At 40.6% G+C, this 25,172-nt stretch overlaps 1 protein-coding gene across 3 annotated transcripts; it reads right to left on the minus strand.

Annotated features, from left to right (window-relative positions):
* Window positions 1-24,319, minus strand: C1QTNF3 (C1q and TNF related 3). Of its 3 annotated transcripts, none has more exons than XM_082382458.1 (6): window positions 23,898-24,319; window positions 17,999-18,110; window positions 15,745-15,899; window positions 11,149-11,278; window positions 3,692-3,791; window positions 1-2,134 (listed from the first exon to the last, which is right to left on the minus strand). In XM_082382458.1, the coding sequence occupies exons 1-6, from the start codon at window positions 24,198-24,200 to the stop codon at window positions 1,975-1,977; spliced, it is 960 nt and encodes a 319-aa protein (XP_082238584.1). In that variant the 5' UTR covers window positions 24,201-24,319; the 3' UTR covers window positions 1-1,974. The 3 variants fall into 3 exon arrangements, with proteins under 3 accessions (XP_082238584.1, XP_082238585.1, XP_082238586.1); XM_082382459.1 differs by having other exon boundaries at window positions 23,937-24,300; XM_082382460.1 differs by having other exon boundaries at window positions 24,117-24,295.
* Window positions 24,320-25,172: the final 853 nt, after the last annotated feature.

The raw sequence follows: 25,172 nt of genomic DNA on the forward strand, positions 1-25,172 counted from the left end.
TACATTTAACAAAAGTGGGTTTATATCCATATAATGCTTATTACAGTTTTCTTGCTTCAGTTTTATCTAAAGCCAGGCCAATATCTTACTCTAAGTCACTTTATTAATAATGCATGCTCTTTAGATATGAAGTCCTTTTGGGCAACATGCAATATTCAGTTGTCTATTGTCAATGCACTTCTAGAAAGTTATGACATTTGGTAAGAGTAAACTTCAACCCCATGACCCTATACCGAGGTGGGGTGGGAAAGGGAGAATATACACAAAACCACAAAAACATTACCAGTCAAGCACATTATAGCTAACATCCATTCACTTTAAAATAGCATTGTATATGGATTCAGGAAGAGTTTCAAAATATTTGTAGATCAAAAGGAAAGGGTCAAAGACTGGTATGAATGTGGAACACATTATTAGCTAAAAGGGCAGCTCTAATTCATTATCTCTGCTTCTAGCTATAGGGGGTAATCAATACAAGTAAACTCATAGTTAAAAATCCTTTGTGGAAATTCAAATTGTAACAGAAAATAAATTAAGGGCTCATTACTTCTAAGGGAATTCATTATGTAATATTTGTTAGATGAACATCTCTGTAGTGCATTTTAAATATGATTCAACATCAAGGTAAACGCATATTCCAATGATTCTTTGCTTAAAGTAAACCAATTTGGGGTACTGTCATCAGAACTTATGGCACATTCTCATGAGTATCTTTTTGGTGACAAATTTAATCCTTTGAGAATTGATTTTTGGGGAGGTATAGGCAAAAGTCAAGTGGCACAGCTGCTCTGTGAATATTGATTAAATATGATAATCAAAGAAGTCACATAATTTTTTTTTTAATATACAGATTTTTTAAATTTTTGGCTGCGCTATGCAGCTTGCGGGATCTTAGTTCCGTGACCAGGGATTGAATCCAGACCATGGCAGTGAAAGCACCGAGTCCTAACCGCTGGACCACCAGGCAATTCCCATATATATTTTTATTTTTAAAAAAGATTAAGCAATTTTATTATATGTCTCCTAAGTGAAATACCCTTATATGTTGTATACATTAGTTTGGCTGTATATGTTTGGGTTTACAGCTCCTTAAATATGCCATGTCAGTGTGTGTAAAGTATATTAGGGTAATTTCTAAGCTGATAGAAAAGTGGGTGATTATATCCGTACTGTATGGACCTACACTCACCGCAGGCCAAAGTCAACAAAGCTCTGCTGTAATGTAAGAGATGCAAAGGAAAAGAGTCAATCTGATAATCCAGATCTGGTAAGCCCAATTCTGGATCACAGGAAAATTCTATTTCTAAAAATATAAGGCATTAGAAGTCAAGATTTAATTATAGCACTATCCTTATTAAAAAAAGGAGGAGTCAATTATTTTTGAGCATTGTGAATACTTCTGCTATCTTAAAGCTATCTGGAGTTACTAAAAAATATCTATACTTTATCCATGAATATTGACCCACTGGATCAAAGTGTTACTTCCCAGTCTAGACTTTACAAATATTTCTGGTACCTTGATCCAGGCAAGTGCCCCCTATTCTTTCCTTGGCCCCATCATAATCACTGCATCCTGTTCTCTGAAAAGTTGTAAAGAATGAGGAACCCAGACCCTCAGGGGTTCCTGAATGTTGCTATTAGAGCCACCAAAACTCTTTGCAAATGACTTCTGTGATGGGAACAATTATTTCCAACCTGTATCAAGAAGGGAACTCTCTTTTAGGTGCCTAGGAGTGATAAAGGTTACTGGGTATATTAGTCAAGGTCACTTGGGAAGACTGTTTTGTGGTTTATTCTTCTGAGCTCCTGAGTCATCCTGCATTACTGATGTACCTGTAGTATGATTAACAATGTAACCAATAAAAAATTGTTTTAATACAACATGTAGAACCATCAAATCTAAAGTCCCTCAGATCATGACAATACCAGCTCAGCTATAATCTTCCCAAAAGTGGAGCTGGTCTATTCATACTTTTACTTAGTTTCAAAGAGCAGGAAGCCTGCAAAGGTGGAGAAGCGCTGGTGGTCCCCGTGAAGAGCGCCATTGCCCATTCTCAGCCAAACCTCATCCCCTTTGGCCAGCTTCAGCACTGCATGGTTGCTAGATGTATCTGATTTCCCCTTTGTTTCATAACTAGAAAGAAAAAAAAGGCACCAACGACTTAGTCTTTGCAGTAAACAGCCAGCTCTTTACCCAAATCTGTCCTCCCTTCTCTTCCGGAGTCTCATACAATTACGTATAGTCCTGGGATTAAATTCTCTAAATGACATGTGAACAGAAATGACATGTGCCACTTATATGTAGGATTCACCAATACAGCTCTCACAAACAGCCCCCCTGCTCCTTCCTCATTATGACTGTGTGGAATGCTAATGACAATGACCAGCACGACCTTGGAAGCCATCTGTTGAAGCCCGAGTGTTTGAAGACTGTGCCATGAGAAGAAAAGGAATTTCTATCATGTTCAAGCCCTTGGACCAATGTTATAGCAGTTCAGTCCTCCTTAACTAATTTAGAATTTGGTTCTAAAGAAGGGTGCTGCCATAACGCAAACTAAAACATGTTGCATTGGCTCATGGTCAGGCAGAGAGCAGTGAGGAAACAGATATTGTGGGCTTGAAAGTTGGAGATGCCTGTCATGCTAGAGCAAAACATTTAGGAAAATGTGATGACTTGGAATAGAATGCCTGATGCATAAAAATGTCCACAAGCTTGTTGTTCTTTCCTCCTTCTGACTGTGGCAATGACAATGATGTGAGAATTTGGGAGTCAGTTTTATAGATGGCAGAAATGCTTTCACCAGCCCACATCCCTCAAAAACCTGGTGGAGCAACCCTCCTTCCAAACTCCACACAATTCCTTCCTCCACCCTTTCCACCCCATCCTTCCCCAACCTGAAACCGGCCAAGAAAAATTGAGTTCTAGTGTGTTCGAGCCACAATATTCTGGATCTCTTTGTTGCAGCATTTCACCTACCTAACTCATCTTTTTCTCTTTTGGCTTTTCAAAGCCTCTTACTAGAGGCCAGAGTCCAAAAGAAAAAACTATGGCAATCCCCACAAGTCATCAAAAATAACCGAGAAAAGACGACAACCACGAAGTTTTTCACAGAGTTTTGCAATACCCATTTATTTAATTATGGGAAAGGTGTTGGCCTCTCTTCCCTACATCTTAAGCTTATATCAGAGCAAATTGCAATATTTCTTTTTTAAATGAACTTTTTTCCAAGGTGCCTAAGGGCCAGGTTGCTAAGGTAAACATCAGAGACACAACACAGCCTAAAGAAGGAAACCAACTCCCAACACTTAAACTGCCAGCTCCAAGGATGATAGAGAAGGCCATCAAAAGGGCTAAACTCTAGGCAAAGGGGCGGAGAATAGGAAAGGAGAAGAAAAGACTGAGAGGGAAGGAAAGAAAGAATGAGTTGAGAAAAGAATACAAATGATTAGTTATGGGGAGTGTTGCTAGTCATTAGTTCAAGACCTCTTATCAACCTGCTTATGCTCAAGTTTATCAGATTCACTGCTTCCCAAACAGTAATGATAATCTGGCCATATATTGTACATGGGAGCTCTCAACGACAGCAAGGTTTATGCCAGTCTCTGTTGATTCCAATATACCTCCTGGCATTGGCCATCCTTTGAGCGAACAATGGCAGCATGAATACCTACGATAGAAAAGGTCACTCACCTGTACATGCTGAAGACCGTGTTGCCATTGTGCATGAGGTACACATACACTTCCTCAACATCCTCATGCTTCATCATGCTGAAGGTGAAGAAATACACGCCTGAAAGAGGCCACATTTATATTATCCACATTTATATTAACTATTGTACATGGAGGACTGGGAGACAGCAGGGAGATATGTCGCATGACTTCACACTTTTGTTGCTATTCTACGTGGTATGTAGGTTCTTCTTGGCTTTTATTTCTATGAGTGTCCCTTTACCTGCTCTCACCTTCAAACTGCTTTAAATATTTTGAGACTTTCTCAGTGTGTATACCATGTTTCCCTAACAAGAATACAAAGTCTTTAAAGGCAGGATTTGGCTGTATCTCATGGCCTCTCCTTGCCCCTAAAAAAGTGCAAAGTATATAAACCCATCCCTAGGTTTAGATTAACCATCATTCACACCTTCCTCAGGACACATATGGACAAAGTAGAGAGCCCTGCATGGAGGCACACATGGTCTTCTGTGGCCTAACAAAACGACCCAAGTGCAACATTGTCATTAGCCAGAGATAAGGAAGTACTGTAGCACAGTGAAATGTTCATCAGTTCTAATAGCTCCAGCAATTTCTCATGCTATTCATTGTAAGTAGGTGAAATTATGTACAATAAATAGAAAGATTCAAATCTGACTCAGCAGCATGAACTTGCTACTAAAAATATGAATCCTTTTCATTAAAATAAGACCAACGTATTTTAAAATATGTTAGTTTTCTTGTAAGAGTCTAGGGCTCCTAATTGAAAGTAACTTAATATACTTGATACACTTTAAGTGCCAGTGTAGAAAATACCTTCACTGAAAGATTAAGAAGAATCCAATAGTAGAGAGATGAGCGAAAAGGAAAATCTTCCTAACTCTAAATGATCTTGGTTTTGATAGTGCATTTTGGAAAGATGAATGAATAAAAATCATCAAAATCTTATTGATTTCCATGCTACATTTTTAAACTAATGGCCTTGTCTTAAGCCATTTGAGCTGCTATAACAAAACACAACAGACTGAGTAGCTCATAAATAACAAAAATTTATTTCTCACAGCTCTGGAGACTGGAATTCCAAGACCAGGTGAGGGCCCTCTTCCAGGTCACAGACTTCCATTTGTGTCCTCACATGGCAGAATGGGCTAGGGAGCTCTGTGGGACCTCTTCTATGAGGGCACTAATCCCATTCATGGGAGTTCATGTGATCTAATCACCTAATTCCATCACCTTGGGCATCAGGTTTTCAACAAGTGAGTTTTAGGGGGACACAGTCAGACCATAGTAGATTTTGTAAAAGAAAAACCCAGAAACATCTTAAAAAAAAAAAAAAAAAAAGCACCACATAATTCTATGCTGTTTTCCAAAGGTGCACTCAAGTAAAATAGAAGCTCTGAGGTTACCATGTTGACCCATCTGCCTCTGAGTCAAGTTGAACCAAATAAAGATGTATGATTATGCTTAATTTAGTGCCAGGCTTGCATATTCAATGTGCTGAGAATAAAAGATATGAAATAAAAATGAGTCATGTCCATTCATATGCCTAAAAATTGGTCCACAGATGAAAAGTAAAGGCAGATAGAAATTAGAGACTCAAAGAAAGTAATTTATATGTGTGCAGTTTTTCACATTTTACAAAACTTCTTATTACATGCACACACAACAATTTTCAATGCCTCAAGAAGATAAAGTGGGAATCAAAATTACAGAAAAAGGGACTTCCCTGGTGGCACAGTGGTGAAGAATCAGCCTGCCAATGCAGGGGACACAGGTTCGAGCCCTGGTCTGGGAAGATCCCACATGCCACAGAGCAATTAAGCCACAACTACTGAAGCCCGCCCGCCTAGAGCCCGTGGTCCGCAACAAGAGAAGCCACCACAATGAGAAGCCCACACGCCTCAACTAGAGAAAGCCTGTGTAAAGCAACGAAGACCCAATGAGGCCAAAAATAAAATATAATAATAATAATAACAAAATGACAGAAAAAGATATTACTTTTCCCAGAAAAAATGATGACTATTATAAAAAAATAGAGGCAGAAGCATTTTAGAAAGACTAAGAAACCAAATGGTGAATAAATGAAATGACTATAGAGTTGGAAATATAATAAAAAAGTGAATCTATATTATATCCACACGTGGCTTTCCTCTGCAAGGGAAGGTACTAAAACCAGAGACAATACATTTGAACTCTGGTTTTCAAGTCTTTGTGCTACATAATTGTAAAATTCAGCCTTCTCTGTCCTATCACTCCCAGAGTTAAAAAATATGAAAAGGTCATTTTATAATCTATTGGATGAGGTTTAAACAGTAAAGTGGGAGTCAAATGATGGTTGTTATTGTCTGAATTATGTCTAGCCCAAGAGAATTCTAAAAAACAACTAAATCCTTGAGCTTCAATTATAAAGCCATTGAAAGCAATGGAAGCATTCATTGGGCATATCTACGCACCTATGTAATTTGTGGCACAGACAGTGTTCAACAAAATAGTTATAGGAAAATTATAACATAAGCCTTCAGAGCAGAAAATCACATAAGAAGATTTAAAGCTGATTGAAGCATGATGAAAGATTGCTTCTATCACTTCATATGTCAGTTCATTTCTGACTTCAGCTGGGTAGAAAAATAAATCAAGGCACACATTAAAAGCATTTGTGACAGGACTTCCCTGGTGGCACAGTGGTTAAGAATCTGCCTGCCAATGCAGGGGACACGGATTTGAGCCCTGGTCCAAGAAGATCCCACATGCCATGGAGCAACTAAGCCCGTGTGCCACAACTACTGAGCCTGCGCTCTAGAGCCCATGAGCCACAACTACTGAGCCCACGTGCCACAGCCACTGAAACCTGCACACCTAGAGCCCGTGCTCTGCAACAAAGAGAAGCCACCGCAATGAGAAGCCTGTGCACTGCAATGAAGAGTAGCCCCCGCTCGCCGCAACTAGAGAAAGCCCACACGCAGCAACGAAGACCCAACACAACCAATAAATTTGAAAAAAAAAAAAAAACATTTGTGACAAATCTAGCATGGCCACTGCACCCATCAGAATTTTCTTTTTTTTCCTTCTCAATACCATATACAGAGACAAGGAAAATTGACAACAAACACCAAAAAAGTATCCATTCTCTGCAAAACTAGGAGACAAAAAAAAAATCAATAAACTTAAAATATCAGTTAAGTGCTGTCACATGTCACTGACAGCAGGCAGAGTCACGGGGAGGCAACATGGAGGGCAAGGAGTTTTGAGGAAGCCAAGCGGCAGCAGATCTCAAACAGTGCCCAGAAAAATGCACTCCCTGATGCAGAAGGGCCACTCTGAAATATAGATGCTGAAAAGATGCTCCTGTGAGCAGGGCTGAGATAAAGCAAAAGTTATGTTTGGGGAGAAGGTTGCTAGATAAAGTACAGAAAGTGTGGAAAGCCATCCTGCAGTGGCGGATCTCAGAATCTGCCAGCAAATATAAGGCTCCTAAAGGCAAAGGAACTGGCAAGTGCAAGGCTGGTTTCAGAAGTTTTCCTAGACCCAGTGCAGTCTGGGGAGACAGAGAAGTGTGGCCACACAGAGAAAACACACAGAGCGGCTGTAGTTAAAAGAAGTGGCGGGGCTTCCCTGGCGGTCCAGTGGTTAGGACTCTGTGCTTCCACTGCAGGAGCGCAGGTTCCATCCCTGGTAGGGGAAGTAAGATCTGGCAAGCCCTGCGGGGCAGTCAAAAAAGAAGTGCAGAGTGATCGCTTCAGCAGCGCATACACTAAAATTGGAACGATACAGAGATTAGCATGGCCCGTGTGCAAGGATGACATGCAAATTTGTGAAGTGTTCCATATTTTTAAAAAAAGAAAAGAAAGAAAGAAAACAAAGAAATGGGGAGTCCCCTGGCAACAAGGAAGGAACAACCAAGCCACCAAGCCTGGAAGTGTGCTGGGGTCCCTCCCCTTCCCCAAGAAACTGCTGCATAGAGCTGATCTAGGACAATTCTTCAACCATCAGTTAATTTTAGAAAGTAGAAAAGAACAAAAATTACTCACCAAGAAGAAATGTTATCATGTGGTAGATGAAAAATGTAAGCAAAGATTCCATCATGGGTTTGAAATATATTAATGAAGCAAATCCCTCTATGAAAGAACATTGTAAAACAGAATGCAGAAACCCATGGTAGAAATGACCAGACAAGAGGAGGAACTGAAAACCAGGACATCATGACTAATGTAAAACAAAGAAAACATTAAAAAAAAAAAAAAAAAGAAGTATCACAGAAACAAGACAGAAGAAATTGGAAGAAGCAAAAAGGAGAATTAACCCCAGAAGATGCAATTTTAAGCATATGCAGGGTAGAAACAGAAAAAGCAAACAACATGAAATGGAAGTAAAGAGCACCAAAAGATTAGAGAAAATAATACATACAGAAGACAGACTAAGAAAAGTTAAAAACAAAACAAATAAAGTGTACTTGGAGTTCTTAAAAAAGTTAACCAGTGGTGTACTAAGGTGCAGGGGAAGGGGGTCAGGGGAATGAATGCTTGTGAGCGGTCCACCCCACAGGGGAGGAGTATTTTATCACTGACATGTTTAGAACTGCTGGCCTATTATGCTAATAAAAAAATCTAGCTAACTTTAATTGGCTTTATTACACTTTTTAAATATTCTATAGACAATATATCCCCTGTTTGCCTAATTTCCTAACACAAGTCAGACTGCTCCCAATGCCACCTCACCTTAGTACAACGAGAAGAAAAAACTTTGTTTATGTTTCAAAACATAATTCAAAGAAGCTTTCCCAGACAAAAAGAAGGCTTACACACACATATTGAAAGGACACAGCAGGAAAATTTGACCCAGAATGATTAACACTTCTTCTAGAAAACTCACTGGACTTTGAAGATAGAGAAAGAATTCTTTGGGAAGTCTAGCAGAAAGATTGTCACTTATAAGATGAAAAAACTCAGACCTATGTCAGAGTTCTCCAGACCAAATGCCAGAAAACAGGACCAAAAAAAAAAAAAAAAAAAAGTAAGCCAAGGTTTTTATTTGCAGCCAAGGTTATAACAGTTTAGAGCATATGAAGTCTCAGGGAATACTGATGGCATAAGCTTTCTTGAGAAAATTAAAGGATAAAGTTTAGCTAATAAAGAGATGTCTGGGAAACTTTGGCAAAATGACTAATGGTGAACATTGAATATATTTAACTGCAAGATAAGTCCAAATCATAGGAGGGGATAATGTTGACAAACTAAAATGTAATTGTTTTATACCTTGACAGTGTATAAATGATTCAACCACCAAAAGTTAAAAATTAAGAAAGAGAGAAGGTGGGAGACAGAATAAGCTCATTGATTGGCTTATTTGTAATATTTGGGAGATATATATACATATAAAACACTATCCAAAAGAATGCTGGGGAAGCTATAATATATCAAACATAGGAGACTTCAGAAATATTATCAAGGATAAAGAGAAACATTATATAATGATAAAGGGTCAATTCACCAATAGTCTAAATGTCTTTTAACTCATGAGTGGATAAACAAACTGATACATCCATTCAACAGAATACTACATAGCAAGAAAAAGGAAAACACTATTGCTTCATACATAGACATGGATAAACGTTAAATGAATTTTGCTAAGAGACATATTGTATACATTGTACAATTCCATTTATATGACATTTTGGAATTCTAAGGATGGAAAACCAATCAGTCATTGTCAGGGGTTGGAGTACACAGGGGTTGACTACCAAGGGATAGCACAAGGGAATTTGGGGGATGAAAGAACTGTTCCATTTGATACTATGGTAGTGGAGATATATCTCTATGCACTCGTCCCATAGAACTGTACACCACAAAGAATAAATTTTGCTCCTTGCAGAGTTTTAAAAACTCAACTAGAATATGAGAAACTCAAGATGAGATTATGACAAATGAATCTAACTGTATTACAAATAAATGAAGTAACAGAACTGAAGGGCATGGAGGAAAAAGTTGATCTAAGGACTTTTAAAGACAGTGTTTTGACTGGATGGTAAAAATTAAAAAATTGGACACAAATATTACACCCTAGTCGGTAACTTTGTTTCTCATTGCACACGGGTTTGCAATTTTTTAACTACTTTATTTGTATACTAAGGTTCAACAGATAAGTAAATATATTATAGATTAAGAGAGCCAGGGTTCTCATTGTCAAAGAAAGAACTTATAAATAAAGAGAATACTAGGATGAACTCAGTAGTGCTGGATTTGAGTCAGATGTATCAGAATGAACTCATGTTTTTTTGTTTGTTTTTTAACACACAACATAGATAGATAGATAGTAGGAAAATAAATACAGATATGTATGCATGCATGATTAGTATACATGTGTATTTCCTAATTCTGTCCATTGACAGGACCCAGAAGCAGTGACCTCCTAATAGCGATGAGTACATTTAGCACCCAAGTCTTGGTTTCTAAATACTACTCTCCAATAAAAGGAACCAGGACTCCTTGGGAAAATGGGTATTTCCAGAGCTAGGACAGGGGAAAATGCAATATGAGCTTGAAGCAGCTTGTGGCACTAGAAAGTAAGAAAGTTGTTGGGGACTGAATAACGGCCCCCATGTATGCTCATGTCCTAAAATCCCCAGGATCTGTAACTGTTACCTTATATGGCAAAAGAGATTTTGCAGGTGTGATTAAATTCAAGGTTTTGAGATGGGGAGATTATCCTGGATTATCCAGGTGGGCCCAGGATAATCACTCTGTCCCTATAAAAGAGCCAAGGAGGTCAGAATCTGAGAAGACAAAGTGATGTAACAGTGGAAGCAGAGATTGAGGTGATGTGGCCAATAGGCAGGGAATGGTGACAGCCTCTAAAAGCTGGAAGAGGCAAGGCCCTAGAGCTCTCCAGAGGAACCAGCACTGCCCATACCTGGACTTTAGCCCGGTTGGACTGATTTTGAAGTAATGACCTCCAGAACTGTTACAGAATAATTTTGTGTTGTTTTAAGCTTAGTTTGTAGTAATTTGTTACAGCAGCAATAGGAAATGAATACAGAAGTACTCAAAAAAATTTTTTTTAATGTTTTTAAAAAAGGATACGGCCTTCCTTGGGGTGGTGGCAAAGGAGAGGGGATGAACTCAGTTATGACACATTTAAACTGTGAGAATAAGGGCTTTTCAAGGCAGAGGTAACTATGCCCTTAAGGTTTATTTGGTTAGTTTGAATGAGTTAATAATCTAAGTAGCCCATGGTCATCATCTTTTTTTAAAATGTCTCTGTCTTTTCATATATATATATATATATGTTTTAACCAGAATCACAAAGAACTCTTAATTCCCTTAGAGTCTTTCTTTCTTTGTTCCCTCCCCCTTCCTTCCCTCCCTCCCTCCCTCCCCCACTTCCTTCCTTCTTTCTCTTGGTTGCTAAATTGATAATTCCAGTCATTTATTTTTACCTCTCACCTGATACTGGGGCCCCAAATCTACCGGTCATGACATCGAAGAAATTTCCGATGTTGGTTTCGACACTGCTGAAGATAATCCCACTGTTCTGATTGCTGAAGTGAGTTGCCAGAGAAGCCATGAATGCAATCTAAGCAAAAAGTTGGTGGTTAATTAAAAGGCAATTTATCTTAGAGGAATAAGGTTTTGATACAAGTAAGTTTATTTCACCAATATTTGTAACAGCAAGATTGGAAATAATTTAAGCATTAATCTGTGGAGAAACATTAAATAAATCATGGTGATTTCTAACATTTTTATGCTATGCATCATTAAAAATATATATCAACAAACAGTTCTGAGCATGTGTTTCAATGAACATTAGACTTTAAAGTGCTTTCTGAGATATTAAAATTCTATTATCAAATAATACTGGCAAATTTGGATGAAATCTTCCACATATAGCTATTAAATGCCCATTAGCATATACTAAAGGATCCGAAAAGTCCTGCAGCCAACTTTTAAACTTTGTGTGCCCTGTGTTATTTTTTCCATAAAAGACACCTGTGATATTATGATTTATAATAAATATATGTTTAGTATTCGCCCCCAGTTCTGGCAGAGAACTCCTAAAATCCTCAGAATTTCCTAAGTGTTGAGGACAATCAAGGTGTCTTTTGTTATGTTAATGAGGTAACTTTGGAAAAGCCCCTCAGGAGGGTCTGGTTGCCTGTGGAGCCAACCACGTGATTAGAGAGCTTTGAACTCCCAATCCTCCCCCATCTCCCCCTTCCCAGCCCCTGCCCCCAAACCTCCTCAGAGGAGAGATAGGGGCTGGACAGAGAATCAGTCACCAATGGCTAGTGATTTAATTACTCTTGCCTAAGCAATGAAGCCTCCATAAAAACCCAAAGGACAAGTTTTGGAGAGTTTCCCAGTTGGTGAATGCATGGAGATTTGGGGAGAGTGGCGCTCTCAGATAGGGAGTGGAAGCTCAGTCCCCTTTCCCCATACCTTGCCCTATGCATCTCTCCCATCTGGTTGTTCTTCAGTTACATCCATTTATAATAAATTGGTGAGCAAGTAAGTAAAATGTTTCTCTGAGTGCTTCTGTGAGCGGCTTTAGTAAATTAATCAAACCCAAGGAGGGGGTCATTGGACGACAGAAGCACAGGTGATAACCTGGACTTGGATTGGCGCCTAAAGTAGGGGAAGGGTGGGGCAGTGTTGAAGGACTGAGCTCTTAAGTGTCAGAAGTGAGCTGAATTGTAGGACATCCAGCTGGTGTTGGAGAATTGCTTGGTGGTATGGGAATAGCCCACACTCGAAAATTGTACCACCATTGGAGAGTCACATTTGAAAGTCAATGCCAGTCCCCTGTCCAAATGAGTCATTGAAACTGAGTGCGAATTAGATCAATAAATTCTTTAACTTGCTGGGATTATCCGTCTTGAATGAATGGAAGTTTTAAGGGAGAGGGGTGAGAGAGGAGAGAGCAAATAATTTGAAGTTCTGGAAGACTTGGGGTGTGGACAGGGAGGCAGGCCTGGGAGAATCAACACAGAAAGGATGGGGGCAGTCAGAAGGACTGTGTGAGGGCACTGGACACAGAAGGATGAAGAAGGGGTGACAACGGAGGAAGAGATTTAGAAATGGGGATGAAGGGGCCGGAAGTCACTCTCCGTTACAATCTGCCCGGGACCAATCTTGTCTCCACTTTAATGTCTCCTTCAAAACATGTGAAAGTTTAGTTCTAGTTTAGTTCTCCCTAATAACCGTAATGTGGATTTAGGGTTAAAAAGCTGATGGAGCAAATGTAATAATTGCCCAGGTGTTCTCCATTAAACTGGCTACTACAAGGCCCCTTAACTAGGATATAACCATTCACAGATTTGGGTTAGTTTCTAGCTTTAAGAGCCATCCATCTTATTAGGTACCTATAACTTGGGCGATGGCATCTGTCTCCTTTTCTTTGTAAATTTATACTGGCACACAGACCGCAGGTTGCTAAAATTGTTGAGTAGCAGTCATTAAAAAGTTACGAAAAAAAAAGACGTTACGAAACCACAAAAGCAGGTTGAGTAACACACAGGAACTCTTAGTTTACCCTTAAAATAACTTGATTCCCCCCAAAATGATGGACTTTATCCAAGGTCAAACAACTACCACATGTGCCCAAATAAAGGGTAAAGTTTTCCCCCACTGATATTTCAGATAGAGTTGCTGTACCTTATAGTTCTTTAAAAGTTTCTCGTGTTATAGTACTGTCCATGAAAATATTAATCAATAATCAAAGACAGAAATTGGAAAATTTTATTAGAGCCAACCTGAGGATTATAACCCAGGGGACAGTCTTTAAGAAAGCTCTGAGGACTGTTCTGAAGAGGTATGCGGTTAGGGGGAGAAACCAGTATATATGTGATTTTGGTGAAGGGGTACATGCAATCAAACACACAGCTTGGTAGAAGGTTACTGCTATTCACAGGGAACAGATATCTTAGTTAATGGTTTTAGTGCTTTTCTAAGTAATGGTAAGATGCAAGAAACTGAGTTCATAAATTTCTCTCCTGAAAAGATTTAATTGTCTGAGGGCCAGTTCTGTCAGTTTTCCCAGACCACAAAATGCCTCATCCTGATCTTCGCCCTGAATTCCTTTCACAGTGTATTTATTGTAAGTCAGCGACTGCAGTGCCTAATGACTTGGTTCTTATAGAACTGGATGGTGGGCAACATGCTTTATTTTACAATCCCCTCCCTTTTGTTCTTAATTTCAACCAAGGTTTGGGAGGCATTTTGTGACCAATTATCCCACTGCACTAGGAATGCTCATTCCCAGGTCAGGTGAGGATTTCCTTGATAGGACACTCCATGTGCTATTACTGGACCAGACCCAGTTAACAGTAGCCAAAAGCCTCTGGTCCACCTGTGTTACTAATCTGTTACGGTTCAGGAAATGGCTCCCTCTTGCTGCTTCTTCCTATATCTAGAGTTACACTATTAACAATCATTGATCTTACAGAACTATATATTTAGTCAATTGTTTCAAGTCCCCTAGTCATCATTATTTTTATTGCAGGCTCAGTCACATACTGGTAATGAAAGAAAAAATAATCTTATAAAATAGGCAGAATACAAGTAATATAGCTAGTAACATTAATAAGGTTGTAAGTAAGTAATGTTATCTTCTAAGGAGTTACATGTCTGGCATCAAAAGAAGAGAAATTGATCTTTATGGTTGAGCAGTTATTTCTGCCATTGGGGAGGTCTGGTTAATGCATAATGCAGATGCACAATGCACACTAGAGGGGAGGGAGGAGGCCCAAATGGGCAGAGAAAAAATTATTTTTAAATTTTTCTTGTCTTGCCTTAAAATATGAACTTTATTCCATCAGTATGTTCTCTCAGTTACTTAATTTTAATCACTAGCTACTGTTTCAGGAACACATACCGGCCAGAAACAAGCAATAAAAATGCTAGTTTTCAATGTTGATAGGAGTGCCTTGGAAGAATCCATCTTAAAAATATTAGCCAAATAAATAAATAAATAAATAATCCAGACAGTAATTTTCTTGGTGTGACCTAACCTCACATCTCACATTTGCAAGTTTTAGGTGTTACTGACAACAAGAATTTTGAAGATCACTTAAAAGAGAAATAAAGAACAGATAAATGGGGAACTTCCCTGGTGGCTCAGTGGTTAAGAATCTGCATGCCAGTGCAGGGGACACGGGTTCAATCCCTGGTCCGGGAAGATACCACATGCCACAGAGCAACTAAGCCCATGCGCCACAACTACTGTGCCTGTGCTCTAGAGCCTGAGAGCCACGACTACTGAAGCCCGCGCGCCTAGAGCCCGCGCTCCACAGCAAGAGAAGCCACCACAACAAGAGAAGCCAGCGCAGCGCAGCAAAGGGTAGCTCCTACTCTCCACAACTAGAGAAAGCCCATGCACAGCAATGAAGACCCAACACAGCCAAAAATAAATAAATAAATTTATATATTAAAAAGAAAGAACAGATAAATGGGTAGTGGGCTTGAGATAAAATGTCCAGTGATAGCCTCATAAATGAATTTAAAAAACTTTAAGCTGAAATGAATATGGTCTCATGACTCAAAATAAAATGCCTCCAGTAATAAAGAAGATACTGATAAGAAAAGCTTTAATAAAAATTAATGCCACGAAATCTGATTTGATAGAATTACTTGTATATTAATATCATACATGTAATTTAAATATGCAAATGTTAAAAAAATTGATAAATAAATGGAATGGTCAAATATCTACTTAATAATATTTTATGCATCTAAAAGTTTACATATTCGAGTCGCCAAAAACCTTTTTATTGAACATTATCTCCTCATTTGGAAAATGGAGATTAGCTGATGTTCAGGGTTGCTTTGTATTTGGTCTAATGAGGGTGTTGAATTTCACCCTTCATACATTTCTCCCTAAGAATGATTTCAAAGCACATTGACAGCATAGGTCTTCTGCAAACACCCTGTGGTGGAGATGAACAAACTGAGACAGGTTTACTCAACACTGAGGATGAAGAAGCACTCAAGCCTTCTGATTCCTGGACCCTGAGGGTCATCTGGAGACACGCCAAGACGATTTACCTGCAGTTCTGGTGGGATCCCCGGGTAGCCCTTCTCTCCTTTGGGGCCATGCTGCCCGCGCTCCCCTCGTGGCCCCAGATCACCTTTGTCTCCTTTCTCTCCTTTGGCCCCTTCGTGGCCAGTGGCTCCGTTATTGCCATTGTTTCCATGGTTTCCTTAAACAACCAGACATCATCACATGAGAAAGACCAGTCACTCATACTCACCATCTATTTTTATACAAATGCAGCTCCTTTCTTCAAAAATGCACAGACTTAATTGTAAAAGGGGACCATTTGAAACAAGCTCAAACACAACCATGGTGACATCATTGGATGGGATTACTTTTAAATGGGACGCTGAAAACAGCCTTCGATACTCTTAAGGCTCCAGGCTCCAAAGCCTGTTTTTCCTATAAAGCAAGACTTGGATGAAAAATTGCATTGAGACATTATAAAGCATCCTTTATAATAGCAAAGATTTGAAACCACCTAAATGTCCATCAATACTGAAAGGGCTAAATTAAAAAATGGTACATCCCAGTAAATGATGTTATATAGTCACAAAAAAAGAATGCTGAAGAAAAATATTTAATAGCATGATATTTTTAGATAAAAAAGGTTATGAATCAATCAATAGTGATAGCATGATACTATGTATATGTGTATATATATATATATGTAATATAATATAAAATATGTACATGTTTTATCCAAAGGGGAAAAAGACTAGAACAAATTACATAAAAATATTTTGCAGTGGTTTATTGTTTTCTAAGTGGATGAAGCACAAATGATTTTTGTGTCATTCTATACACTTTTCTGCATTTTTGAAATTTTCTACAAAGAACACGAACTACTTTTATAACTGGAGGAAAAGTAAAATCATTGATAAAAAATTATTACAGTAATCTTGAAAGCAAGACTTGGATAATGATTTCAACTCTTCGCTCTACTTTGCTAAGAGATAATTTCTACACCTCTCCCTTTATTTTTATATTTGTTGAATTCCAGGCTCTTTTGTTGTTTATTTTGTGTGCCACCTTTGGTCAGGTTTCATACCGAGCTTGCAATTTTTCCAGATTAATGAACTTTGACTGGGTTTACAAGTTAATGTGCTAGTGACAAAACTGTTCCTGATGGGAAGCACGTAGCCAAGGCCAGCCTGTCCTGTGACCTCAGAAGAGTTTAGACCTAAGAAGATTTTAGTGGAATCTGAAAGTCCCCTACCCGTAATCACTGTACCGGCTGCCTGCTGCCCTTGATGTTCAGTGACATAGATTCCAAGCTACTGATCATAAAGTCTAACAGAGCACTTTCTCATTCTAAATTTGGTTTCATTTGAGAAGCCACTCAAAAGTATTAAGAAAAATTAAACCTCATTTGTTAAACATTAACATCAGTGGGAGTAAGTCAGAGAAGAGCAAGCAGACATTTGCCAAACCCTGAGAAAAAGTTCTATCCCCAGGAATTGACCTGGAGACAAGAAAGTCAGTTAAACCCCCAGATAGATTTGGAGGTCCTGGGACAGAGGGCACCTGGGCTGCCCTTTCCTTGGCTGCCCCAGGAGACTAGCAAGTTCCCCAAATGATCCATGTCTGGGGTGCCACTCAGTAGTAGAGATGGCTGAACAGTGGGTCTAGAGGGACCCAGTGGAGCTCTACAGCATGCCCCGTGCCACCATATGGTGCTGGAGCCCAAAAATGTCCCCATGAGTCCAAGAGAGGCATGAAGGTCAACTGAGAGACAGCTGAGCATGGAAGGACCTGGGGGTTAAGGGAAGAAAAACTCAGCTAGACCTAGAATCAGACAGAAAGATGTGTAGCTCAGTAAAAGAGACTGTGAAGATGACTATATCCCAGACCAGCAAGCTCTCCTCCCCACTCTCACTTCCCAAATCCCCTGAAGCCTAGATCTAGTGTGCTGTATGGAGCACATGGTGGCAGAAACACTGAAACAAGAGTATAAACCTGTTAAGCTCCAGTGGTTCCAGACTCCACGCTGGGGAAGGGCCTCCTGGCCTGTAAGCTGGGGCCCCAGCATGCCTAATGCCTGTGGGATTCTGCAAGCAGTATGGATAATAAATACTATAGTTCATACAGTTCCACCTCATTAACTCAATAAGCCCAGTTCCCCACCCAACTGTCTTTTGGATTTTCCATGCATAAGCCTTGGATCACACACAAGTGATTCCAACTCACTGAGCTTCACCCCTGGCTCCTGTTTTGGCACAGTCTGCAATTAGACTGGAAACAACGCATCTCTCTCATCCTTACCTGGAATGCCAGGGAGACCAGGAGGTCCAGGGGGGCCTTGGTAGCCTCGAAAGCTGTAGTCTCCATGACAACACTTGCTGCAGTCTGGGGGCAGTCCTCCAGTTTGTGGAGACTTTGAAAAAATACAAAGAGAAGCTTCAGAAAAAGGTACATGTGAGTAATTAGAACTTTTGAGCTTCCTCTGGCCACAGCCTTTAGGTAAGCTTAATTCCAAACAGCCTACAACAACATCAGAAAAGAAAGTGTGGGGTGACTTATGTCATCTTATGTCAATGGCAGAGGAGTCAGGGAGTAGCTAAGGTGAGGTGAGGATCAGAAGGCAAAGGAAACAGGAGAGTCACTAGAAGAACAGGCTCTTTGGAAAGTGGGAGTGGGAGTGGAGGATGGGGGCTGTTTCTGGGAAGTATGTTCCTGCTGCTACAGGAAAAGAGAAAGCTCCTTCAGAAAGAGAAAGCTCCCTTTCTTTTCCAACTGCCAGTAGTCTCAGACGTAGCTAGATTGAGTAGATGACCCTCAAATGATAAAAATTACCAACCTCAAATATAGTTATTAAGTCTATCTATACTCATGATACTGGGTAAAGAGTTCTTAGAAATTCTGAATTGTATCACAACACACATAAACTGCCTTAGAAAATTAAGGAAAGAAAGGATTCATTAGTCCAATAAATTCTTATTAATTATCTACATCCTGAAACAACTTTAACTCCCTTTTTTTAAACTTCCACCTTTAACATGCTGTTCTGTTTCATATTCCACTTGAAAATTTAAAGTGATTAATGCATTATTTGAACCGAGATTTCATGAATACTTAATGGATATTAAATGTATTCAAATAGGACACTCAGTTCAACGCTTCTTTATTCAATGATAAATTTCTAAAAAACTTGTGCTTACTGTCAAGGAGCTAGGGATTTGGCAGAAGTTGAATGGCAGAAGAGTTAGAGTTGCTCATAAAATTTGGAGTCTCTTCTAAATTGGCAACTTTTTAAAAAAATTATTTAATTTATTTATTTACTTGCGGCTGCGTTGGGTCTTCGTTGCTGTGCACGGGCTTTCTCTAGTTGTGGCAAGCAGGGGCTGCTCTTCGTTGCGGTGCAAGGGCTTCTCATTGCGATGGCTTCTCGTTGTGGAGCACCGGCTCTAGGCATGTGGGCTTCAGTAGTTGTGGCACGTGGGCTCAGTAGTAGTGGCGCACAAGCTTAGTTGCTCTGTGGCATGTGGGATCTTTCCAGACCAGGGATCGAACCCGTGTCCCCTGCATTGGCAGGTGGATTCTTAACCACTGTGCCACCAGGGAAGTCCCCTAAACTGGCAACTTTTAATGATAGCTTACAAAAGACTCGTGGAAACTTTCCTCGACACCAATTATAATTCAAAAGTTTTTTGAAAATAGCATACTGTTGCTAAGGGATTCATTTTTTAAAAGGAAAGGATGGGGTGAGAGAGGAAGGATGAGAGAGAGACAGAAAGGGAGAAAGGGAGGGAGGAAGAAGTCATTCAAAATTGAAGTTTTCTCTATCATTAGAAATCCAAGCAGAACAATGGATCAAGACTTCACACTGCTACACCTCTAGACTTTTATAGCACAGGAAACTCTACTCAATACTCTGTCATGGCCATGGAAAAGAATCTTAAAAAGAGTGGATATATGTATATGTACAACTGATTCACTTTGCTGTACAGCAGGAACTAACACAACATTGTAAATCAACTATACTCCAATAAAAATTACTTAAACAATTAAATTAAATTAAAACAAACAAACAAAGAAATAAGCTTGGGCTTTTTTCCTTACTCTCATTCTTTTTTCCTACAGGTTTCCACCTAGCTATTAAGAAAAAAATGCAGAACAGCATCTGTAGTCCAAGCAATTGCCTACAATGGCTCAGAGCTCAATCTCAAGTTTTCAGTAGCTAGGATTTGGAGCAATCTCCTCGTCTAGTCTTCTGTCCCCCAGACCCAACCTTGGACAGGTATGGGAGTCTATGAAAACCTTTTATAAAACTGGCAGAGGAAAAGAAAATCAGTGAAAGCAATTGGTCTGAGACAAGGGATTTCAGACACTTGGAAAGTCAGACATCACAGCACCACCCCACCTTCTAATCCAAAGATGCAATCTGAGAAATAGGTATTCTGTAATTTCCTGGTATGATTTTGCTAATATGAAATACAGCTGTTTAAGCTCCAAGAAATCCTAAGCTCTGCCAATAACAAATTTTAGGGAAGGAGAAGGGTGGGGAGGGAGGGAAAGTACTGAAGTGGAACCATTTGTTTAAAAATAGAATTGAAAAACTGAGATGCTAAGAATGTCAGAAAGAGAAGTTGACTGGAACCAGAACTCCCATCATAGGTCTGTGTGACTTTTGTGAAGTCACTTTCTCCCAGACATCATTTTTCTTGTCCACTAAATTAGAGGATAGGGTAAAGATGGTCATGAATTTTCTTTCCAGCTCTATAATGCAAACAAGGACACTGAAGTCTTTCCCAAAGCCTCAAATGGTGACTTAGAAAGATGTTGTTTTGAAATCCAGTGTCTGGGTATGAGGCGTTAGCGCCAGGAGATGGGGTGCATACCCAACCAATTTGAGAGCATAGCACTGCCGCCAAAACAGGGAGAGACTTCTGGTCATTAAGTGGGCCCCTTCCTGAGAACTGTCCTGTGACATTTCACAACATGGTCCTCCCTCTGGCCTGGTCTTTCAGAGTTCAGTCAAATGGAACCATGTTCATGAGCCTTAGAACAAGTTGGACAGGATGTGTTCATTGAGAAGTTTTCTCCCAGGTAAGGGAAAATGATGTTCGAGGTAGTTCTCTATATCACCCTCTTAAGTTTATCAACTCCTTTCCCCAAATTAGGTCACATTTGAACACCAAGTTCATGCAAATGGACAGCATGGGAGGAAGAAAGTCCCTAAGACAAGTTCCATCCATTTTGTAGATGGAGGCCTAGGGGCAGCTACTGAGAATGAAGCTCTACTATTGGGAGATGACTTCAGGAAAGACAGTCCACAGCTCCTTCCTTAACTTAAGGAAGAGGGAAGAGAAAGAAGGTGAAGGGAAGTGGAAGAGGGAGAGATAGGTGTCCAGGAAGAGGAGAGGAGCTGGATAAAGGTGAATAATGAAGAGCTACAGAGAAGAAGATGCCAGGAAAAGAGAGTGCAGGTCTGCTCAGCCCACCTCTACATGGCTCCACACAAATGCTATGGCCAGAGTCATCTTTCTAGAACACACACTTGATCACCTCACTGCCCTGCTATGCACAAACAAACAAACAAAATTTTGCTGGCAAAATAAGGTCTAAGCTTCTTCACTGGCCAACGGAATCCATCAGGTGGCACTAAAATCACTGGTGTCTTCCTCCTATAGCCCGGCTCTCCAGCCACACCCACTCCTCAAGCCTCCCTCAAGGCTCTTGCTGTGGTGCATATTTGTTTATTTTATTTTTTCCGGGGATGCCCACCCTTTTCATCTCATCTTTTGAGATCTGACTCAGCGGCCACCACCATTCTGACCCTTTTCCCCCAACAGTCTTTTGTGCCTTTACTTTGTTTATCACATGGTACTTAATTACCTGTTGATTTATCCCCACTAGAGCCCTTCAGCACTGTTCAGAGAGAGAAGCTTGAGTGTATTTATCCCCATCCTAAAATATGACTCATAGTAGAAGCACAGGAAACAATTGGTAAAGGAATGAATGAGGGAAAAGGAGGATTAAAAGAAAAGAAGCAGTGTGGGAAGTGAGGCAAGAGGGAAGAACACAGAACAATCCTAAATTCAATGTGGGTCTCCATATCCACCGGCAGAGAGTTGTACTGAAACCTCTAGAATATCAGTGGCTAAATCTCCTCACTATCTCCTGTTGGGGGCTGGTTTGGAAATACTTCAGGAAACCAAGGGAGTTGGAAAGCAACCCCCCCCCGGCTTAAAAAAAAGAAACCTCAGAAAGTGGCTTCTTTTCCCCCTCACCTGATTTCAACATGCTAGATGCCTAGAGGCCCTAGAAGTTGGGGCGGAAGAGAAATGTAATTTGGATTTCAGGGGCCTGTCAAGAATTGATGACCGATGACAGCCTACATCTGCCTTCTGCTGCCTCTGGGGGCTCACATGCCATGACCAGGAAGGATCCAGCAAAGAGCCCATTTTTTGAAGTAGAAAGTCCAGATCAAGGCTTGGACAAAAGCACAAATACCTTTACCACTGAGAAAAACACAAATGAGTATTACTCACTCTTCAGCCAAAAGATTGTCAGATGAAAGAACAATCTCTAAAAGCGGCTTTCAAAAAGCAGGATTGGATTTAGAGGTTATCATTTCTTCCACGGCTCTGCAAAGGAGCAATTTTTTCTTGACCAGGCCCCACAGAATAGTTTGGGCAACTGCATTTGTGGTCAAGTTAGAAGTCCCAGGTTTGTCCCCGATCTACAGCTGCTTCTGCCTGTGATCTTGGTCTGATCACATTACCAGTCTCAACGCAAACTTTCGATCTGTGGTCAGAGGGGTTTAGGTTTCAGCTGCATGGACTTTGTCAGGGCCTATTCAACTCATAGAAGCAGTCAATTCTTGTAGTAAAACTTATTTGTTCAAAGATCATATAATTCAGAGGGCTTCCCTGGTGGCGCAGTGGTTAAGAATCCGCCTGCCAATGCAGGGGACACAGGTTCAATCCCTGGTTTGGGAAGATCCCACATGTTGCAGAGCAACTAAGCCCGTGTGCCACAACTACTGAGCCTGCGCTCTAGAGCCCAAGAGCGACAACTACTGAGTCCGCGCACCTATAGCCCGTGCTCCGCAGCAAGAGAAGCCACTGCAATGAGAAGCCTGCGCACAGCAACAAAGAGTAGCTCCCACTTGCCGTAACTAGAGAAAGCCCGCGTGCAGCAACAAAGACCCAATGCAGACAAAAATAAATAAATAAAATAAATTTAAAACAATGTTTAATTAAAGAAAACACAGAGATCATATAATTCAGAATAACTCCCCTTGCCCCTCATCTGATTTCAGCATGCTTGATACCTAGAAGGCAAATCAAAATCTGCTTCTTCCTTATGTTGTACACTTGAAGGTAACATAATGTTATATGTCAATTATACCTCAATTAAAATTTTTTAATTAAAAAAATAATAAAGACATACTTGAAAACCTGTTTCTTCCTGTTCTTAATGTTTTCAATTAAAATGAGTCTCATCAATTTGCCATTCACTACACTGAAACCTTAACTCACTCCCGTACTACCCTGAAAGAGTTAAAGATTTTTCCTTAGATGCTGTGCTTATACTCAGCATCTTACACAAGTCCTCTGTGATTATCAGGCATTAAATCATACAACAGAATCAAGTCTGCATTTTAAACACAGTGTGTTTTTGTTTTAACTCTTTGGTCCTTTTTTAAACAGAGTGAACGTAGAGACTTAGCAACCTAGAGTGCTATAAATCAAATAGCCAAGCCTGGCATGAAATGTCACAGTAAACTCGCAAATCAAATGAAAAACTCAAAAGGGCAGCTTCTCTCTGCTGGGAAGAATTGACGAAGTCCAACTTACGATCTGCAGATGATTATCTCTAATGATCTATCTGCAAAGGTCAGCTCTCCTCCTTTCCGCATCAACAGAGCAAGAAAGAAACCAAATCACAGCAGAGCAGGGCTGGCTGTCCCTGCTCCCCTTTCTGATGGGGCAGCTGTGGCCCCTCTTTATCTCAGTCTATCGGCGCTACCTCTGCTGATTTTCTAACACAGACCAGCCTCGTCCCTAGTATCCCACAGCAACCCAGAGACAGACCCACAAGCAGCTCAGCCAACTTCTGGAAAGCATCGAGCCTAAGAATCATAGCTGAAAAAAGAGCAAAAACAACAACACTCATTAAGCTTTGACAGTAATCCTTAAAAGAGAATTCTGAGTACCTGGCCCCAGAATGGGGTGATCTGGGCTAGGTCATCTACCTCGGGGTGCGGTAGCTCATCTGGTCTCAGGGGTTTTAGGTCTGTAGAAGTGTTATTATCCACAGTCCCAGTTTTAGGATGGCTCCGCTCTCTCACTTTCTCCCTCTTGGAGCCGCTACGGCCAGTCTGCTGATGGCTTTGCACTATTCTCGCCACCACTCTATTAGCTCTTCCGCTCACCTCCATGTATTCATCTTGACACAGGCAAAAAGGGAGGAAAAGCAAAGCCAGCAGGTGCCAACAGACGAGCTGCCTTCCGAGCATGATTCTCAAAAGAGCCACAGAGCCTCCCGGAGAAGACGGCTAGGGCTCCGGGTGCCGTGGTCTCTTCTGGCAAGTGCCAGGGCTGGAGATGAGACTTGCAGCCGGCCAGGCGGTTTTATACTTCGGTATGTAATAAATAAGGCTGCAGGCCAGAGGGAGAGCAGTCCTCCTCCGCGGGCGGAACGGCCCCCATTCATTACTTTCCCACATCACAGGCAAAACGGTTTGTGTGACAGCTCCCAGTTGGTGGGGTTCATAAATGTCACACCTTGGCACGTTTTTTGTTAAAGTGTGAAGAAAACATGCACAACCAGCTGGAAACAGGCAGCATGTGTCCAGTGGTTTGCTTTTGCTATTAGACATGGAAAGGCTGTGCCTTTGCGGTCTAAGATGCCTTTTGGGAAAACCTCCTCCAGGGCTTGCCAGGAAATTCGGGCTTAACTGCATCAATTCCGTCTGAAATGGCAGTGGGAACGTGTTCAGGGCCATCACGAGAGCTCTGCACTCTCGTTGTACAGTTAATATTTCCCCACTGTAGCCGCCACTTAAAGGAACTCATTTCTGCCTCTGGCACTGGCAACAGAAGGCAGTTGGGTGACTCCAGAACACTGAGCTGGATTCAGGTGCAGAGTCTCTGGGTTTAGCAAAAGCATTTCCCCATCCTAGGCTTCATTTCCTTTTCCCTGGAGTTCCCAAAAGCCAAAGTTAGATCAAAGTGGACCAAGTCGCTTTATTGCCAGATGAAGATACGACATCCTGCTTCACATTAAAAGAAGGTTGTCTGTCTCTGGCTCCTCTTCCTTCTGACATATTCTTCATTAAATTGAAGAAATCGAGGGACTTCCCTGATAGCACAGTGGTTAAGAATCCTCCTGCCAATGCAGGGGACACAGGTTCGAGCCCTGACCCGGGAAGATCCCACATGCTGCGGAGCAACTAAGCCCGTGCTCCATGACTACTGAGCCTGCGCTC

Source organism: Balaenoptera borealis, assembly GCF_965194805.1.
Source record: "Balaenoptera borealis genome assembly, chromosome: 2".
Taxonomy (NCBI): domain Eukaryota; kingdom Metazoa; phylum Chordata; class Mammalia; order Artiodactyla; family Balaenopteridae; genus Balaenoptera; species Balaenoptera borealis.